At 42.3% G+C, this 21,773-nt stretch overlaps 1 protein-coding gene across 1 annotated transcript; it reads right to left on the reverse strand.

Moving 5' to 3' along the window:
* Window positions 1-570: 570 nt before the first annotated feature.
* Window positions 571-16,048, reverse strand: LOC138214197 (L-amino-acid oxidase-like). The gene is made up of 9 exons (XM_069175594.1): window positions 16,010-16,048; window positions 15,430-15,474; window positions 14,444-14,664; window positions 13,795-13,907; window positions 13,298-13,499; window positions 13,133-13,201; window positions 12,845-12,981; window positions 9,458-12,533; window positions 571-1,726 (listed from the first exon to the last, which is right to left on the reverse strand). The coding sequence occupies exons 2-8, from the start codon at window positions 15,458-15,460 to the stop codon at window positions 11,732-11,734; spliced, it is 1,575 nt and encodes a 524-aa protein (XP_069031695.1). The 5' UTR covers window positions 15,461-15,474; window positions 16,010-16,048; the 3' UTR covers window positions 571-1,726; window positions 9,458-11,731.
* Between the last annotated feature and the right edge of the window lie 5,725 nt (window positions 16,049-21,773).

The following is a 21,773-nucleotide window of genomic DNA, read 5'->3' on the forward strand; positions in this document are numbered from 1 at the left end:
GGATGGTGGATTCTACTTTTTGTGTTGTTGAAGGGCGACAGTTAGACAAAGCTTGACGGTCAAGTACGCAGGATGATGTGATAAGGATTGATTAAAGATTCTGCTCACCTTCCATATGAACGACATTGTATCATACTTGCATACTGGCTGTGTACATCTCTACGCCGATGACACCGTTTTATATTGGAAAGCTGAAATCATAGATAAATATATAACCAGTAAGATGTAAAAAAATGTGATCAAAGAAACTCACTTTTTCAGCAGAGTTTCATTCTTTCCAATAGTCTGAGGCTCAGATATCACTGAGGATGGTCCAAGTATAAAGTACATCAATATAGCAGGTGAGAGCAGGACTGTGAGGTCATTTTGCATGCAACACTGATGAAGATGCTCTTGTACTTTCATGGTAAATTGATGGAGACACATTTTCCTCTCCCGCTGACACAAAAAAAAGCAGTGTGTTTAATGGCAAAGCTTCACACACAAATCTAAAAACACACTTCGATGTGTCTTCTTCGCATGTTTACCATGTGTGCTGCATGTGTGCAGAGACTACACAACCAAAAGCCAAACATTTCCAGATTTATTCTGTCAATTCACTACAATCCTGTTATAATACATCGTAAGATTTGCACAATACACAGAGACACTATTAGATTTGAATACTGTATTCAAATCTAGTGAACAGTCATCCTGAACAGTGTATGTGCATTTGTATTGCTATTTTTCTGAGAACATATTTACATCATCAAGGTGAGGACAAATATAAACTCTATACAAACTGTTTTGAATGTCTTCATCCACTCATTTAAACTACTAACATCTGATACAGTCAAATTCAATCTTCATCTTCACTCCATGTTCTAACAGCCACATGATAGTTTTCCGGTCTTGTGGAGGTACAGCAGAGGTGACACCAAACTGTTGGGCAGATTAAACCAGTTTATACTCATCACCATCGTACAGCTCACACTGTCACTCAGCTCAAGTGACTCGTTCAGAGAATAGACAACAAGCAGGCCTACAAACCACAACCACACCACCCCCGATATGGCTGTGATGGTGTGGAAAGCTCTCCTCTTTGATTGGCTGACTTGCTTCATTCCCTTGCCTCCATCTCCTGGCCCTGAGCCAATCAGAGCACAGAGAACAGAGAGACTGCAAAAAGATATGACCACTATGGAGAAAACCAAAATGCAGAACTTTGGGATGGTGGTGTACTCTTTCAGGAACAGATATGAAACAGATATCATTACGAAGCACAGCAGCCAAACACACCCAATGCTGATGTTTCTGATCCTGACCCCACGGGCGTTTCGTAGCCCCAGGTAGGTGACAGGGTGAACAACAGCCAGGTAACGCTCCACACAGGTGAGGAGGGGGAAAAAGATCTCTCCGTAAAAACCAATAGAATGAACACATTGTGCTACTTCAGACACAGCTTCGCCACAAAAGTAGAGGAAGAACCCGAAGATCCCGATCAGCTCCATGGAAGCCATATGGAAGGTGAAGACATCAGAGTGCCTGGCTTGTTTCAAGGAGCCCTGCTGCCGCCATCGTTGGTGACCCAGGTAGAGGACGAGGGTGGACAGAGGGAGGAGGAGGATGGTTCTCGATGTAGTGAAGGTAAGTGAGATATAATAGTTAATTACGGACTTGTAGCACTGGTAGACCTGAAGATCGTTGGAGGTTGATGAGGCGTTGACGGACATATCTGCTGCATTTACTGAGGAGAAAAATGATTTAAGGGGACAAAACAGATGATAGGAGAAATAGAGAAAAGGAAAAGAGGAGATTAGATGTGTCATCTTGTTTTGAAACTGTGCTGACAGTTTGCTAAAACTGTAAAATGAGATTAACCACAAGTGTAAAATACTGAATTTCTGACCATCCATCCATCCATTATCTAACATGCATGTTTCTGGAGTACCCGGAGAGAACCCACGCCGGCATGGGGAGGACATGCAAACTCCCCAGTTAAGGTTCGTACCGAGGAACCTATCGAGGTTCCAACCCTGACCCTTCTTGCCATGCTGACCACGGCACCGCCATGACGCCAAAAGGAAAACTCGGAATAATCTCCTTCTTCATCAATGATGTGTGGAATCACACTCTAAAACTCTTAAAGGCTGTTTTCCGCCAGAGATGGATGCCACCATTCAAGTCAGTGCTTCGTATCCCACCGGTTGCACCGCGGTGCCGAGTCAGCAGCGTACCCGTCGGCACTGCACGGCGCTGAAGATTGGCACGAGTCTATTTTTGACGGAAACCAAACAAAGATTACGACGATCTGAACAAAGCAAGACCGCGAAGTCAGACAGACGAAAACTAAATGAATCCAGTCAATTTTCCCCAAAAAACACATCACTCCATCACAGTCTTTCAGGTAGGACAAGAAATGTCTTCTCCTGCTCCAGGAACTCTATGAAATAGTTCCCAAATAATTCTGAGCATTATGTTTTGTGTGACTAAACTAAGTAAGGGCTGCAGCACAAGGTTAAACAATAAACTCAAAACAGACCAAAAAGAAAGCGTTTACCCTCAATAGGAACACAAAAATGAAGAAAACGTGACCAAATCGGGAAGTCAGAAAAAACAGGGAGACAAAACGTAAGAAACCGTGCAGAGGACGGAACTAGATGTCGCTCATTTACCGCCCAAAACATCCGGTGAAGAAGTAGATTTATCCGTTTGGCCGTCAATAAGAAGTACGTTGTTTGTAGTGTTACCTCGCGGTAAGTTGGAGGAGACCCACGGTGACCCAAAATCATTCACGGATTACAACAAGAATTTGACAAACAGCAACAAAACAAATCATTCAACAAGCAATGAGTGAGTTAATAATAAAATAAACTCCTGAGTCAAGAGCAAACTTTTTAAAAACCAAAACATTAAAAGTTAGTTTGCCATCCAGTGACATCCGTGAAAGAAAACTAAAATGATGAAAGTAGGCTAACCTCGTCAGCAGTGTTCAACCTCACTGCTCTCTCTGGATGAGCAGCGCTGCTTCTGCCTGTGAGCAGATCGTTGATGCTCATTTACAGTCAGGAATGGCTCTTTTGCATGGTGCAATGCAAATTAAGGATTTATTGTGACTCCATCACTGTAAACTACAGCAGGCAGATTTTCTTGTCAGATTATTTCTCATTAGTCTAGAACACAGTTTTTCTCCATGAAGAGTTTTTGACTTTTTGCAGCAGAAAAACAATAATTTTCTAAGTTTACTGTATGTTTTGTCCAAACGTGCATCAACATAGACCCCGTTAATAATGTGTGTGATCGGTTTTGGAGCTGTTTATGTTCAGTTTATCACATCTGAGACAACAAAGTGCAGTTTAGGATAGTTAAAGAAGTGTGCATGAAAAAAAGATTGAGATCAGATTAAGCATTTTCTTTTCTTTTGATAGAAGAACAAGAGCAGTCTCGACATATTTCCATACCAGCGGCTGTTCTTCATTTAATCAGTCCATTACGTTTGACAGGATTCAAATGACCTGTAACTTTGACAGATGTTTATTCAAATAAAGCAATATTCGACCAGACTGTGTTGACACAGTGCAGTTTAATGGCAGCTACAGCTAGAAGCGATATCTCGTTACTTATCCTAAACATGGAGTGAATATATATAATAAAGTGGTGAATGAGGCTTAATGCCTTGCATAGCACCTGTAGATAGAGGTGAGAGGTTTTCAGATACATTATTTATGTAAAAGTGTTGGGTCTGACATGACATATTTTACTTAAGTAAAAGTATTTAAGCATTAACGGCAAATTTAGTTCCGAGCGGTGGATCTGACCGATCTGATTGGAAACCTGACGATACGACGTCCCGCCCACCGATAGCTGTAACCTGACTGCACCACAGGCCTGTCAATCAAACAGACACGCCCCCAAAAACAGGTCTTCTTGAATCTTCTTTTCTAATGAATGAGGGATTATTTTCAGATGGACCTCCAGAAAACTAATAAGAAGGAGTGACTTTAGCTAACAACACCGAGATAACTGATGGACACATTTTATTCACTTTGGATTTGATGAGAGAAGTTGAATGGGAGTCTATGGAGCCGGAGGCTTTTTGGAGCCGACCTCTAGTGGCACTCGCTGGTATTGCAGCTGAAGACACTTCTGGATCAGAACCATTTTTCAGACCTGGAAGCTACGAACTCTTTTACACACAGCCTATGCTCACAACGTGACACATGTTGACGATGTCATTTTCAGAATCTATGTAACCACTTGCAGAGCTACCAGAGAGCAGAGATTTTGGCGCCACAAAGAACAACGAGAACAACAGTCCCTGGACAGAAACCGAAATAAATTGTCGGCAACCCACGCAGATTGTGAGTGGGATAACTGTGGCTGAGTGAACGTTGATGCGAACAAGGTGTCCAGACTATAATCACAGCGGGCAACCAAAGCTTTCAGCAATAGAGACCGTAAAGTCAAGCAATGACTTGATGTGTTCAATCTACAGCCGACTGTTTTGATAGTCGCCGGAACGGCCACCTGACCACAACACCATGTCTGGCCTCTGGCTGGTACAGATTCTGGGCAGCATCACAGTTGAACTTTTTTTTTGGAAAGACAAAACAACAACACAAAACTGTATTTTGAGTTATTTAAATGGAACTCATCGAATCATCAGTGTTGTTTGATTGAGCCTGTCCTGCGTCTCCCACCTGGTTTCCTTGCTGTTCGCTGGTATTTGGTCAATCCATCGACGCACATCAAACTGACAGCTGGAGGGACGACTGCGACGTCTTTTTGCATATCGCAAAACCAATAAATGGTTTTGTGTGAGTTCAAGGTGTATTCAGCAGGCAAATTCTATTGTCTGTTATTACAGGGAGAGCCGTATGACAGGTAGCAATCAAATGTCTTGCTCATGGGCACTTTGGCAGGGCAGTGTCATCCGAACACACCTTCACCATCTTAATTGGTTATAAATTCCTGTTTAAAATAACTTCTTATGTCCAACCTCTGTTTTGTGGGCCTTATTTCTCGACTGTAGTGTTCATTTTTTTTTTTTGACAAAAAACAAGAACTTATTTTCCATTAATGCTAATTAAAATCATTTCCAACATTCAACAATTTCTAAATCCATCCAATTGAAAACGCAAGTTGAATGAGCACAATACCTCGATGTCATCATTGTATTGGTGTCTAATTTCCGAGGGTGTAAATTTATCTCAAAAACTCCACAAGCTAATAAAAACTTTAGCATTCATGACATGAGTCATCAATTTCACAATGAAAATGTGCTGCATTTTATTTATTCTTTTTTTAGGATGATGTTTTATGCAATTTTGCAGTGTAGACAAAGGAAATGTTCAAGGGAACGTCGAGGGATAGCGCTGACGTCCCCGTGGAAGAATAATGGGATTCTAACCATTTACACAGTAAATGAGTAATGACTATTGTTTTTTTACCACGTGGAAAAAAATACAGTCCTGCCTCCAAATACATGTTACGTACACGTTCACTCAGACATGGACTCACTCGCACTGCAAACTCCACACGGCAGTCTGTGACTGCGAAGGCACACAAGAACGAAGGTCAGAAACCAGCACTTCTGGTGAGTATATTTTGGATTGATTTATAATACGTATGAGTGTATTAAAACGGACTACAACAGCTAATTGCTGAGCGTGCCGTGGATAAGTAATGAGGACGTACTGATGACATTCTTAACCAAAGCAGCAGCCAAACCAATTCTTTGGTAGGCGACAAAACTTTTATTATTTTAGTAATGGTCTTCAATTTTATAATGCAGCTTTATGATGAACTAATTTTGTTAAAGTTTGATAGATAGTTGCATAGTGATCGTCAAATTACAAACCAAGTCATGTGTCAACCAAGTTACGTCATGGGCCACGCCCAGTGGACGGCGTACTGAGAACCATTAATAGTCAGAAAGCACAGTTGTAATGACTCTACTGACTTTACCTCCATCCCAGAAACTATCGACATTTGAGGGTTTAGAGTGAAATATGTTGAACAACTACTGGACGGATATCTATGACAAGCTGCTCAGACATTCATGGTCCCATCAGGACGAACAGTGATGTTTTTTGTGACCCCTTGTCTAGTTTTAGGCTTCATATTGTTACCATGTATTACTACATGTAGCATCCTTCGGTTCCCAATCAGATGGAATATTAGTCGACAGGACAGAAGGACCACCGTGACTTGTGGAAACAAATTGACTGACTTTGTATTTTAGGAGAACTTGATGCTTTTTCAATGGGAGTCTATTGGAGACCCCTAGTGGCCCTCAGTAGTATTACACTTTAATGCTTGACTTTTCAGACCCAAAGACTACGAACCTTTTTATGTGCAGTGTTTGGTTCATGAACAAGGGGCGCAAACTGGGGCACATTAAAATTCAGACTTTTCATCTGGCGCCATCATCAGGTGAAGATTCAAACTTGTCAAAAACGTTGTTTACTGCCAATTTCAGAACGTTAGCTTGCTAACGTGCTCCACAAAGACGGTGAACATTAACTTTACCATATATTTATGTTTAGTATTTACAACCTCACGGAGTTGCTCACGTGCCTGTAAACTATTCATATTTCCTCTAGTTCTTGTTTCCTTTCCTTCTCAGTAAATCAAATCTTCCTTCATCTGTGTGTCTCTCCTCTTCTTCAGGCCTCCACTGTCTGAAAATGACAACCAACTGCTCATCCTCCACCAACGAGTCCCTTCCTCCCGAGAGCTGCAGCTCGTCCCCAAATGATCAATGCTTCAACTCCATCGTCACCAATCACATGTACGCTGCCTTCAACGCCACCAACTTCGTCCTCCTCCTCCCACTCTCCGCCTTCGTCCTCTATCTGGGATTCAAGCGATGGAAACAACAGCGTTTCTCTGCAGCACTCATGAGTCACTCGGACTTCTACACCTACAGCCTGGCTGCCACGGAGCTGATCGGGATATCGGGGTCCACCGTAAGCACGTGTGACCGATCCGTCTCCGTCTCCGTCCCCGGGACGATCCGAGTGGGGTTAATCATCACGGTGTTCCCCTGGAACGGACAGACGTTTCTGCCCATCCTGATCTGTCTACCTGGCCGTGGTGCACCCCGTCACCTGCATGAGACTGAGGCGTCCGCATCCTGCTCATCAGCACGTTGTGCATTTGGCTGCAGTCCTTCGTACAGACGTATTTGACGATTCTGATTACGAGAAACCCGACGCACACTCTTTTACCCAGCGCCTGCCAAATGGGCTTGTATTTAATTACCGTAGCTTCCTTCTGCATTTCTATTCTCTGTGCTCTGATTCGCACAGTTCGAGGCCGGGTTGGAATTGACCGATCAAAGCTCAAAGCGTTTCAGATCGTGTTCATCATAATGGGAGTGCTTTTCTTGAAATTTGGAGGGAACCTGGTCTGCAATGTGCTGGCATCGTCACAAACAGTCGTCGGTGAGGCTCTGTGTGTGTTGATGGCATTTGAGGGTTGGTTCAATCTGCCCAGCAGTCTGGTCCTGCCGCTGCTGTTTCTGCACAGAGCAGGAAAACGAGCCGGCTGTAAACCCAACGCTCAATCAGGATGAGGGTCGGATCGGATTTTACTCACGTTATCGTTAACTAATTTTAGCTGAAGAATTAGTGCCACCAGCTGTTTACGTCGATGTACCAACCTCCTGATATTTACATTGGATTGTCATCAAAAGTAGTGGATAGAAATAGATTTCAGTTTGCACTTTCTTTTGCCTAGTTTTGATAATTTGGTTAAAATTTGCATAAATATCTAAAGAAAACGTACACAAAAATGGACAGTTGATGGTTAATCCATTTTACTCTGCTGAACGCACATGTAACGTAGATTTTACTCTTATAGTTAGATAACATTTTGGGTGAACGTTGTGTTATTGACTTCAGGTTAACTTTTTCCTCTAGTTGGACCCATTACATACTTTTATGAAGCCGGGAAAAAAAATCTGAAAAACTCACAAAAAATAATTGTTGCGGATTAAGTTTTTTTGAAATATAATGTAGTAACAATATTATTTAGATTTTTTTTCTCAATCTTCAAAGATATGTTTTGTCCACAATAAATAGAAATGTCCTCCTTTTGGACTGCAGGTTTTACTCACAAATTATTTATATAAATATACAGCGTAAAATGTTAGACTTTACAGAATATAAGTGATATAAAGGAATTAAGGTTTGATAAAATAGAATTTGATCCAAACATTTGATATATTATTATAATTTACAATTTGTACAAGTTTTCTTCGCTGTGACTTCGCTGGCTATTTTCTTTTGAACCACATTAAACTTTGGGTTGACGTCTAAGCGACGTACCACTGTGTCTTTGTTTCAGTTGCTTCTGGTGTGCAGCAGGGATCGATTGGAGGTCCAGTTCTTTTTCAAAAAGATGGCAGAACGGACAAACTCTAGCAGACATGGATCAAACAGAACTATCTGCATTGAATTGTGATTCTTTTCGGACATTATGATCTACAAACTCCGGTGTTTTGGTGAAATACGCTGCATAGAGCAAATTGAGCTTATTCTGTGACAACTGTTGTTACAACGCAATCAGTATCAACTACAGCTCACAATTACTCATTAAACCACATTAAAAAAGTCGTCGATGCTTGAAGTCTGACTTGGTTGCAGTGTTTGCAGCGATTCATTGGACCGACAGAATCGGGCTCAAAGTCACACCTGGCCGCGGTTGCACTTACAATAATATGTCACGAAGCACCTGACGGAACATTTTCATCCAACTTCTGTTTCACGGTAAAACGCCGCGTCAGTTCGACTCTGATTTGCATAAACATCAGTCTTTGTTTACGGGTCATTTGAATCCTGTCAAACACATTAAATGAATGATTGACTTTTAATATTTAACACAAAACCCACTGATCTCACCGCTCACACGCTGCTGTAGAAATAGGATGGATCACTGCTAATGACTCTCATAAGCTGCTGACATCCCAGAATACTCAGTCAGTGAGTTTGGAGCAGAAGACAGAAGATCAGAAAGAGGCATTTCTGAAAAGGTGGGTGTTATTTCATATTTTAAAATCCCTGCTCGTCCTTGGTTATTATCCAACTTTCTTTTCATATTTATAAAATTAGAGTACATTGCCATGTTATGTCATTAATTCAAGAAAAACTGTTTATATATATATACATATTTGAAAATGTTATTTTTTGACTGAAGTTGAATCTTTCTGACCCATTTTTTATCCACGTTCCAGTTTTCCATGTCAGTTTTTTTCATTAAATGAACATTAGTAATTTCTTGGGTTCAGGTAAGCACACACACATACAATGTACAACATTCGACTGTGAATGTGCGTCTGTTTGTGGTGAGGCTACCTTTACCTTTACCCTCGTATAAAGTGGATGGACATCCAAACATGTTGTGCTTAGTGCCTACTGAAGCATCTATAATCACCATTAAAGACATAAAAAATACAATAAGTGAGAATATTTACGAAGGTCGTAGCTTCTCCCCGTGTTGTGAACATCTGGTAGATCCTTCACGTAGCACACGGACAACATCTGGAAAATGATTGAACACTTTTATAACAGTTATTGAAGACAAATAAAAAAAACTGATGTAAAAGACTCTAATCTGTAATATGAAGTTGAAGATCTGAAATACTGTCGTCCCACTAACATGATTTGTGTTCCTCTTCCCTTCCCTCTCCCCATTAAAGCACAAACACCACACAAATCCAACATGGCTGCCAACTCTTCCTCTTCTCAATATATCGTCAACCACTGCCTTCACTTTCAAATCGCTAATTACATCTCCATCATATTCCTCGTCACCAAGACCTTCGTCTACCTTCCCGTCTCCGTCTTCGTCCTCTACCTGGGATACCAACGATGGCGGCGGGGCTCCTTCGCAGCGACGAGCCACTCGGACATGTTCGCCTACCACACAGCCGTCATGCAGCTGGTGTTTTTGTGTGGGTCCACCGTGTACCTCGGTGGTCACTTCACTGGTCACTCAGCAGCGTCACAAGTGGGGCTGTACGTGTCTTCGATTGTTTACATCGGAGAGCTGTTGCTTCACATTCTGACCTGTGCGGACCACTACCTGGCCGTGGTTCACCCCGTTCACTACCTGAGGCTGAAGCAGTCAGGTGGTGTCCGGGTCAGGAACACCACCCTCGGCTGTTTTTGGTCGCTGTGCTTCGGGTGGCTTGGTGTCTTATCTCTGTACCTCCCTGACATTCCTTTCGTGCCGTTCTTCGTCTTGTTGAGCTTCTCCTTGGTCATCGTCTCTTTCTGCAGCCTTTCTGTCCTCTGCGTTCTGATTCGTCCGGGGCCGGGGGAAGTGGGCGGGGCCAGGAAGCGGGTGGACCAATCGAAGCAGAGGGCTTTCAACACCATCACGGCCATAATGGCAGTTCTGTCCGTGTATTTTCTTGGGATGCTTCTGAGCCTTGCTTTGGATCAGTCAGAGCTGCTGAGTGACGGCGCCGGGTGTTTGGCGCTGGTGTTTGGGATCTGGTTCAGTCTGCCCAGCGGTTTGGTTTTACCTCTGCTGTTTCTACACAGAGCGGGAAAACTGCTTAGTTGCCATAGCAGCAACAAGTAAAGACAACAACCTCGTTGGATGAGCAGAATTCTATTAAATTAGTTGGTGTGTTTCATCATAGTAATAAATTAGAACATATTATTGCAAGTTGCAGTAGAATTTTAGATTTGATGTCATCGAATGCACAAAAATAAATTAAAGTTATGTCATCAGCATAAACAGCAATCATAGAGCTTCTGTTCTGATTTTTACTTCCTGAAATGACCAATCTGTGCAGACAAAGTAAATCTTCTAAGAGCACAAAGACATTTCAGAACACAAACTACTAGTTTTTGTAAACAAATAGCAAATTATGGCACAAATGACCCAATATTAATGTGCAAAAGTTCAAAAACACAAATTAATGATGTGAAAATATGAATCCAATTAAAAGTGAAAATTAAGTCCTTTCCAGCAACTGCTTGGGGTGACAAAATATATAACTCCAGAGCAGAAATTACCAAGTGTATAATCGACACGACCACAAATGAACCCTTTTGAAACATGTCATGTCAGCAAATTTCACCGTTTACTCCTGCTGGACTTCTTGGTTATGTTTTTGCACCCAACTTAAACTACAGATCAGTTTCATTTATCCACTCTTCTTCTGTGTGTTGACCTTGTTTTTAGAGCTGTTTGTTTTTATTGACTGACTGTTGCAATAAAAAAATAAATAATAAAAAGATCACCTAACAACGAAATAAAAGATTTTCCACCTGCAGAGGTTTTTTGTGGTTTGGTTTTGTGAAGATGATGCTTTTTGGAAGGTACAAGTTTGCTCCACCAATGTTTGTATCCTGAGTGACGTTTGAAAAAAAGTCCTGACAGATGCGTGGAACTGTTTTCTGACAGTTAACACCAAAGTAAGCTGCAAGACACGTTTAATTGTTTAATAACTTAAAAAAACAGAAGTCTAAAAGAGATAAACCTGCATTCATTGGTTTGTTGATTAGACAAAATAAGTGATTTAATGATGTCATTTTAAGGTCTGGAAATTTACCAAGGTAGTCTTTTAATTCTTATTATCTGATAGACGAAGTAAATCAAGTACAGGTTACTCAATTGTGCAGCAATTAAGTTAAAGCAATAATCAATCAAGCTAAAGTGCGACCCTCTTTTGTAATTTGTCTTCATCATCATGTCGTCACTACTTTAAAACAGACTGCACAGATTTGGGAGCTCAGAGCTCGTGGTGGTGTTGACTTTGAGAACTCTCTTTGCGTGCCACGTTGTTGATGTTGGTCGCCGCCCTGATGGCAGATTTCATGGATGTTTCGATCCAGGCGTGAGGGAAGGCTGTGTGTTCACCAGCAAAGTGCACCCTGCCTTCGCTCTTGAAGAGCTCCTTGGCGTACTGCAAGTGCTGGTAGGGTGTGAAGAGAGCGAAGGCGCCCAAGCTGTAAGGATCCAAGCTCCACTTCTTCACCACCACCCCGGTGCAGAGGGACCTGACGTACTCCCCGTGGATCTGAACCAAATCTCTCAGGACCAGCTCTTTGAGGTCTTCGTCGCTCCCACCGAGGAAGACGAGGGAGTCGTCAGACCAGGTGTAGGAAGCCAGGAGGACGCCGATCGTGTTGTTTTTTGGGAAACTGTGGCTGGGGTAGTAGATGAATCGAGAGCGCCCGTCTGTGATGCTCTTTCCTCCTCGGATGCCGTCGTTCATCCAGAACTTCTTGCTGAAGGTGAGGATGATTTTAGTGGAGCTGTCGTAGTGGACTCCTCTCAGGGCATTCATCTTTCTGATGGAGAGAGGCGGACTGAAGTCCATGTAGAGGGCTGCTTTGGCTGTGGTTGTTACCAGGACGACATCAGCAGTCAGGTCTGTCAAAGAGGACTGATTATCTGTCTGGTACTGCACGGTTACACCCTCATCTGAACGCTTGATGCTTTTGACCCTCGAGTTGAGGAGGATGGGGACATCGAGGACAGTGAGAAAAGATTTGACGAGGAGATCTGACCCACCAGTTATTTCATCATACCTTCAAAAAAAAAAAAAAGTGAAGATTTACAGTCTTCTCATTGAAACTAGAACGTGGATCAGAGTCGACTTGTTTTTGTGAATCCTGTGTGAAAATTAATTCTCCAGATTTGGCCTACAAGACATAGCGTCTGTCACCGAGTTGTCCCTGCTAGCTGCTTCCAGGCAAGACATAGTAAAGGTGGAGTAAAAAGAGGGAAACATGAAAAACAGCTATAAACACTTGTTTTAGATGCTTCAAGAGGTTCCTGGCTTTTGAACCAAAAACTTCCCAGACTAATGTGAATGCCAAAATGCATTAACCAATCTTACGAGATGCTGTCGCTGACGTCGCTCTGGTCGTAGATCATCTCGGTCAAAGCCAGGTGCATGAGGCTCTGTTCGTTGAGCAAGTCTCCGATCATCCTCACAGCTCCTGCGCTCAAACCTCCTTCCTCTCGCAGGTATTCCTCAAACACCAAACACAAAATGTTCACTTCCTCAAATTCAAACCATATGATTTTTTTCCCTTTCAAAATAAGCGTTAGCCGAGGAGCATAATTCACATCATGTTTCCACAACTCGCGTTTCAGACTTTTTAGACCTAAAATTGTGACGTACCTGCACAGAATAGTGGTCGTACTTCTGAAGCGCAGCTCTGCAGCTGTCAGCCTCGACTTTATCTTTCACCTGCAGAAAAGACCGAGTACAGTTCAGAGTTATTGGCAGTGGCGCTGGGTGCAAACCCAACCGACACGGAAACACCACACAGGCATCCCGACTCACCTTCTGCAACGCCAGCTGCAGCAGCTGGTCGGCCGACTTCCCCTTCTCACTCGGGAGCAGTTTGTACTTCAGGATGTCGGGGTTTGCTTTCACTGCGTACGTCCTCTTCAGCAGGCCGTGGATCAGGTAGAAGGTGTTGGGGTCATCCATGATGAACCTATTCAGCTTCACCCCCAGGGTGTTGGTAAACCAGCGGACGATGCTGTGAGGAGATGAGGCCGTTAGCTCGCGACTAGAAAATCCAAATGTGAGTCGAGACATTTAGTGTTGTACTTGCATGTATCAATTCCAATTCAGAGATTTTAAGGAACATAAATGAGACAAAAGCGAATAGATTGGAGAATTATATTTGGCCGACACATCAAAACAGCTGTCAAAGAGTTTCTGTTGATTGTTGAGTGTATTTAAGTACTTGAAGTGATATTTTTGACCTGCTAAAGATAATTGGTAATGTACGTAATACAGGCATTCCTATAAGAGAAGGTATTTTTACTCACTCGTGATTTTTTGGGATCCTCATCGCACCCAGATCAGCATACCAGCCCTCTTCTTCGTTCCTGTAGGTCTCCACTCGTCCTCCGACGCGGCCGCTGGCCTCGACTACGGTCACCTTGTTCAAACAGATAAATCAAACTGTTAGCCAGCAGTGTCCGTTGGAGGAAAAAGTAAAGCATGTTGCGGTGCCACGCACCGTTCGCGCACAACAGGAACAGTCCGGTAACTTATTGATCGCTGCTTGTTAAACTATTTTTCCCCACGTATGTATTTGCTAACATGGTGGTAAAATGGCCAAACCCTGTGGCTTTGGTTAAAAACCTGACAACTGCGTTCAGCACAGTCTGAAGTTGATGGACAGATTTTTGGTTGAGAAAGTAAAAAGCTGGACGTAATAATTCAAATGTGGAGAAAAAGCAACTTAAATGGTTTCTGTGCCTTAAAGAGGGAAAGACAATTTTGGAAACCCATCTCAGGTGATTGAAAAGATGAATGGATGAGGTTTATGGTGTGCTGCTAAATAATTAAAATACTCTCAAATAAAACACCAAGGTTTCTTGCACCAGGCAACAGAGAAACTCCAGATTTCTGCCCCCTGGTGGCCAACAAAACAATGACAGTAGCTCTGAAGTATCGGCCCTCTGCGAGCACCTTGTGTCCTGCGTCTTGCAGTAGTTTGGCGGCCGTCAGTCCAGCCATGCCGGCTCCAACGATGACAACATGATGAGATGCGTTTAGGTGCGGAAGGCCGGTCTTCGCCGTCTGCAGCAGCTGATCGTAGTCTTTGTCCTCCAGACAGTCAGACAGATGTTCCTTCAGACGGGCTGCAGCCGTGATGTGGTTCAGACCGAGCAGCAGCACACCGGCCGCAACTGAAGACACAAGAAAATAGCAGCGCATGAACCTTCCTTCATTTTTAGCAGAGGACAGAAATGGTGAATAAACATGAAGTTTCCCACAATTTTAATTTGTTAACCTGCAAGTTTTTACTTTGGTTCTCCAGAAAACTTCAACTTTTCAATACCAATGTTGCACGTTTCTACTCGAGTTAGAAACATTTTAAAATGTTTTTTTCTTTTTTCAAACGAAGCGCTACTACTTCAACTAAAAATCTGTCTAAACTGCCAAACTGTACCCACTTCATCACCATGTGTTGGTCTACAGATGAAAAACATAACATTTTTGTCACACTTCAATTTGAATTGAGCCTCAACTAATTTATTCCTATTGGGATTTTTTGTGCATTGATAAAGAACGATAGTAACAAAGTGACGCTGTAACGAAAGAGATTCAGTTGGAGGGTTTATGCTCCCGCTCTCCTGGTCAGTGTGTGTCACATGTTACAGTAAACACTTCCTTCTCCTCATTTCATCAAACTGAACTCATGACTCCTTTGTGCTGAAAAGCAGAAGTACAGCGAGTGTGCAGCGCTGATTTCTTCAGTGGTTTGAAACCGCAGACAGGAATAAAGCTCAGGGAACTGACCACAGCAACATTTATATGCTCAGCTCGTACAGGACAGGACAGGAAGAATTATTCAACAATTCAAATCAAATTCTACAAACAAAAAATAATCAAAAAACAAAAGAAGTACAACCAAATAAAGCTTCGTCTGTGAAACAACATTTCGTACTCACCTAATTTCCACGTCACCACATGTGGATCCATCTCTACCGGCTCGCCTGAGGAAGAGAAACAGAAACACTGAAGATCTGAAGTTGGAAACTTTTCATCTCCGACAGCTTTACCTTTAGTTTTTATGTATTTTGCTGATAAAAAGTGTCTAAAAAAAAGAAATACAAAGAACAACGGTTTCTGTTCTTGCATACAAAGCAGCAGCATCTTTTACACATCTGCTGGCTGTTTTTTACTTTACGTTTCTGTATTTAAATATGAAATTATAATATATCTATACTGTATTTATTGTGCATTTTATATTTATTTATTTTACTGTTATTTAATTGCTTTTTATTATTTTATTATTATTTTATTGCTTTCCTGTATGCTGCTGTGGAGATTAATAAAGTAACTACCTAATCTAACCTAACCTATTTTTTGTAGCTGTATCTCAGTTTAATCCTTCTTTCCATTTTTTATGGTCTGATTTCATCCAATCTTCTACAGGATATATAATCTTTTATAATTTACCTCCTAAATAGTTTCATATGCACAGTGAGGATTTAATGAGTTATTTCAGATCAAATAACAAATTCCTACCTTTCAAGGAGCGTCTCTGCCAAAACCTGATGCCACAGTGTTCTAATGAATTGGTGACTTTTATACTTCTCTGGAATGTTTGTCTCTCCTTCCCCGCCTATGCGATTGCTATCTCATGTGATCAGGTGATTTACAATAACTGGACCGTTTTTATGGGAACTGCCATGACGAAACTTCAGTATGCTTTATACCACTAATTCGTCTTTGTTTGTTTCATCGGCCGACCGCATGGAAGATTGGCATCTTTGATTGAGTTCGGTTTTAAGGAAGTGAGAAAAGTGCTTTCAATAGCTGCTCTGCCACTGTTCACTCTGGTGTTCACGTGACAGACAAGATCACCAAACACCCGACGATTTTAAATTACGATGGTCTGCAAGACTGGGCTTGACATGACAGGATGAAGAGATGAGAAGGATTTGATTACAAATATTCTTTTAGGAGGAAATTAATCCTCCAAATCAGATTACAAATGATGTGATGTGATCGTCAGGCTACGACTGAATGACGACACATCAAATGTTACCTTTTGGTCTGCTTTTTTTCATTCATCACACAACGCTCATTGCTCAGACTCAATTCTTCCGACCCGAGAGCTCGTGGTGGTGTTGATCGGTCAGATTAGTAAGAGAGGAGTCTTGATCTGTCTGGAATGACTGTGACTCCTTCATCCCACCGGTTGATATGCTTGACTCTGGACTTCAGGTGGACCGATGCATTAATGACAGAAAGAAGGTCCGTCCCACCAGTCACTTCACTGTCACTTTAAAACAAAACGACAAATAGCCACTCTTACGGCAGGCATTTTTGTCTGAAGGAATTTATCGTGACGGTTTTGCACGGGTAAATAATTAGATAGTTAATAACGGTTTATAACATGCAGTCATTCGTGTTTATTGAGATTAGCTCTTGGCTGCCACCATCTGGATCAAGGTTGTACCCATGTCTGGAATCCAGTGTCGACAGTTTTAAACATATGCTTTAAACAGTAACATGCATCCATCACATTAACTAAAGGTGATTGTTCAAGGTTGAAAAATAAATCAAAATGTACTTTACTGTTACATGTTAAATTACTGAATACATATTACTATGACTTTAGATCAAATTATATAAAATTCCCACGTTGTTTTGAGAAGTCAATAACTAAAATATATAAAACAGTGCCATCTGCAAAAAAGAGAGTAATTTGAGTTTTCTAGAACTTTCAGGACCGCTGATTAATGCCACTGATTTATTTCTGTTCAGGGTTTTTAAACGTTTAAGCTCAACTGTGAAAAAAAGTTTTGAATAGTTGCCAGGCTTTACGTGGTGTTGTCACTGATTTCATTTTGCATATAGATCATCTCTACGCTCCACTAAAGTCAGGTCTCCAATCATCCTAATGGCTTCTGCACTCAGATTTCCTTCCTGAATCAGATTAAACAAACAAAAATCCAACATTGTGTCTTCAGTTACTTGAAAAGAAGGCATAAAACTCCTTGAAACAAAATCGTTAAAAAAATGATGAGCAGTCATGTTTCCAAACATCAAGATTCAAATACTAAATGATGTAGAGAAAGCCTCGGTTTATCAGTACAGATTGCAGTTCTTACACACTTCTAATCGTTTGTGTAATACAGGGGGAATCAAAAGTTCAAAGACTGCTCCGGTTCCACATGAACCGAGTGCAGCACCGTGACATGTACGGAGCAGAGGGAAGCTGTGACCTTTGTGACCTTCCAAGTTACGTCTCTCAACATCAGCAGCGATGTGAGCATTTGTAATTTCACCACGGAGTTGAGTAGCCCGGTGGGAACCAGACCCAGTTTCACTGTGTGAACATGGTTCTGGCCTCGTTCCATAGGGACTCATTTGGTTCCATCCTATTGAGCGTAGACCTCGGGTTAATTTTAACCAATCATAATGCGCCGAAACCGTCCAACACTGCTGCAACTACCTATGGCTGAGGGAAAACATTCACTGCAAACCAGCTGAAATGTGGCACCGCCGGGTTCTCCAACATGACAACACGCCCGCTCAGCGCGTTGAAAGTTTCTCACCCTCAACAACCCAATCGTAGCTCCCCGACCTCCATACTCGCCGGATTTGGCTCCCTGCGACCTCCTCCCCAAAATCTGATGTTTCTCTGCTCCAGTTTCAGGTCACAAATGTTCACGTACCAGCGGACACGAAAACCGGATTGTTTCAGATGGTAAACATTTGAAAATGGTACAGCCCATTTTAAACTATTGGTCACGATCTCAAATATCAATAGAAATTCACATAATCCATTGAATATGTGATGATCTCATGTTGTTCTTCACCTGCAGGGACTAACAGTCATGTTTTACCAGCGCCGCCCTGCAGCCGTTAGCCTCCACTTCATCTTCACCTGCAAAACAGAAAAGAAGGAACTTTCGAGTTGAGTCAAGTAGTTATTGAGAGTAGTCATATATCGAGCCTTGTGATAAACCATGAACATGTAACTCAACTGTCACAAGAAGTAAACCAGGGAAAGCTCGAGGACAACGAAGCCACTTGAAGACAGTTTGTCCAATAAATCCATCATGTTTGTTCAGAGTGATGTAAATTCACACAGAGTTATCAAATCTTTAGTCAAGATTTTAAACAACTCTTGCTTCAGCATTGCTGCTTGGAGCAGATCAAACTTAACTAAGACCAGCATTTACAAAGACATTCAAACCTCCACTATGAATGAATTTGATTGGAGAAGGGCAGTAAAATCACACAGTGGTTTCTTTTACAGTTCAACTGAGACAGATTTGTGCTGTTGATCAATTACCAGTCAGTAGTGACCTATGAGGAAATGGACAGAAAGTGTAGGTGAAGGTCCAAATGGAGGAAGTGATGGAATGAGTGTTGCACCATCCAATTTAATAAACTGCTCATTATGTGCTTACTGGGAATACGAAGCTTCAGAAAAGCAGAGTTGTTTTTTTTGTTTCCTCTTTTTCGAGCTCGCCTTCTTTTCCTCCTTCTCAGATACCTGCTTCAAAGATTCATCTAGCAGCTGGTCGGCCCACTTCCCTTTCTTGTTTTCCAACACGTCGTACCCGAGGATGTCAGGGTTTTGCTGCACTACATACGTCTTCTGCAGCACCCCATTAGCCAGGCAGGAGGTGTCGGGGTCAACCATGAGGAAATCATTCAGCTTGACGTCCAGGGTTTCAGCAAGCCAGTGGACGATTGTGTTGACAGAGAAGTTGATGGGTGCAGCGCTGCAGAAGCGTGTGTCATGTTTATATGGAAATCTTCAACTTATTCGTGAGAACTGAGGATTCTCATGGCCCCGAATTCAGCATACCAGCCCTCTTCTTTGTTCCTGTAGGTCTCCTCTCGTCCTCCGACACGACCGCCGGCCTCTACTATGGTCACCTTGTTCAAACACACGAACACAAACAGGTACGTAAAAGTAAGGTCAGGCCTGGAGTGTTTAAAAGGCATTATGTTTACTAGTGTAGTCCACCTTCTCAATTCCAATTGTGGTTCAGGGTCTTCATATTACATTACATTACATTACATTACATTACATTACATTACATTTATCTGACTCTTTTATCTAAAGGAACTTACAATAAGTTCATTTCAACCATGAGGGTTCAAACCAGAACAACAAGAATCAAGAAAATATAATTTCTTCCAGAAAGCCAAACTACAAAGTTCTATCAGTAAGTTCTATTTTAAGATACTAAAGTTCTACTGTTCAAGGTGAAGGAGGAGGAGGAGGAGGAGAGGAGGAGCAGGAGGAGAAGGAGAAGGAGTGAATGTATCATACCCCTGTTGCATGGGAGGTGAATTGGAGAAAATATAGATCTTAGGAATGTGTCTACAAAAGCCCAATTTAATGGACAGACTGACTACTAGCGGCCTGTTAGCTTCAGATACAGCTTCACTGTCTCAGTTCAAACTCAGGCATTCACATGTAGCCCTGTTTACTTTCTTTAGTTGGAATAACATTCCTTTAACATGTTAATATTTAAACCACACATTGAATGAAACACAGTCAACATGTATTAAACACAAACAGGAACCCACAGATAATAAAAACTCAATAATACCCGGATGTCAGTGTGACGGGACGTAACGTTGGCGCGCCAGTTGGAGCTCATTTAAATCCTCAAGGAGAAGGTGTGGTCAGTACTCACTGTTCCTTAGAGGGAGATAACAGTCTTTGTGTCCAGCAGGAGGTGCTGTGATGAAAGGACCATCCGTCCTGCGTCTCTGTCCCTGAATGCAGCTCAGTCCTGAGCGAAGCTGCTAGCTTGTTAGCAGCTAAGTGACCGCAGCACTTTAGAGTTGTACCGACCCAGCCGGCCTCCATCAGGCTCACGTCTGGTTTTATTGGACCTCACTCGACTATAACAAACTCCGGTCGAACTCAAACAACTACACAACAATAAAACACATTTTCCTGTAATGTACATCTCGTGATAAGTCTTATTGTCTCCTCTTTCTCTGCTTCCCACGCCCCTCTCGTTAGCCCCGCCCCTCTCGTTAGCCCTGCCCCTCTCGTTAGCCCTGCCCCTCTCGTTAGCCCCGCCCCTCTCGTTAGCCCCACCCCTCTGAGAACCCGGTAGGTTACCAGAAAGTTCTCTCTGCTTGTTCTGATTGGCTGGCAACAGATTGACACCTGACCAACTAATACTGTAAGGACAGGAGAGGTTCAAGGGCAACTCAAACTGTAGGACACTTAAGTACTTTTCCAAACTATACTCCTCCGCCCATGAACACAAATGCAAATGTACTGTTTTACAAAAATGACAAAGAAACACGTGAACAGATTATCAGGGCGCAGCAGTAGCATTGGTCGCAAAAAACGTGTAACTCTGGAACCGATGTTGATCAAGCAACATAACTTTTATTCTTCAAGGTTATTGCTTCCATCTGCTCAAAACGTATTACTGTACTGCGCTCGGTTCGAGCACAACAGTCTACATTTTGGATGGCCCTTCATATTACTGATGCTGCTGCTGCTGCTATCAATGTTATTACGATGACATGTACGACTGTTAATCTGGCTGCTGCTGCTTTTGCCAGTCTGACTATTATTGCTGGTTCTTCAGCTGCTACATCCAAAGGTAATTACCTATACTTTGTTTTTCTTGAAAATGTAAATGTCTGAAGGCCACGCCGGCTCTAACGATGACAACATGATGAGATGTGTTTATGGGCGGAAGGCCGGTCGTCACAGTCTGCAGCAGCTGATCGTCGTCTTCGTCCTCCAGACATTCAGCCAGACTCTTCCTCGTGCAGACTGAGCAGCAGCACACTGATACTGGAGACACGATGACAGGAAAACAGGCCACTTCAACACAGAACCGTTCAAGTTCTCACCTCTAAACATCCAAGGCTTTTTAAGAGAGCACACATTTGAGCTGCAAAAATGGACTCACTGGAACTCGACAAGGCTTCACAAAGTCTACTTGAGCATCTACACGTGATATTTGGCACGCTGACGGACACCTACTGAAGGTGGAATAAAAACAAAACCAGTCGGGTTTTCTCCTTCGGTCAGGAGTTTTATTCTTGACACGGCGTCACATGTTCCCTGGAAAGTCCAACGACAACTCTCCAACCATTTTATCACACACGATGAGTCAACTTTTGACTCTGAAAAAGCAGAACTAGAACTTTCTTCAAAGGGTTTTTCCTGCAGACAAAGAAAAAACTGGAACTGATGGGAGGAAATGTGAACTTTCAGTGAATTCATTATGATACGACCTTAAATCACGTCTCTGCTTCATTCATGCAGATATCCAAACTC

The sequence above is a fragment of the Embiotoca jacksoni genome, unplaced genomic scaffold, assembly GCF_022577435.1.
Source record: "Embiotoca jacksoni isolate LCO1_2020_lvr unplaced genomic scaffold, fEmbJac1.0.p SCAF_68, whole genome shotgun sequence".
NCBI lineage: Eukaryota > Metazoa > Chordata > Actinopteri > Embiotocidae > Embiotoca > Embiotoca jacksoni.

What these genes read in the sequence shown, in the direction of transcription:
- LOC138214197 (XM_069175594.1), bottom strand. Translation starts at nt 15,460, where the DNA reads ATGGATCCACATGTGGTGACGTGGAAATTAG. An exon ending in TGCAAGACGCAGGACACAAG is followed by an intron (nt 13,908 to 14,443) that starts GTGCTCGCAGAG and finishes TGTTTGAACAAG; the next exon opens with GTGACCGTAGTCGAGGCCAG. An exon ending in GACGTCAGCGACAGCATCTC is followed by an intron (nt 12,534 to 12,844) that starts GTAAGATTGGTT and finishes TTTTTTTTGAAG; the next exon opens with GTATGATGAAATAACTGGTG.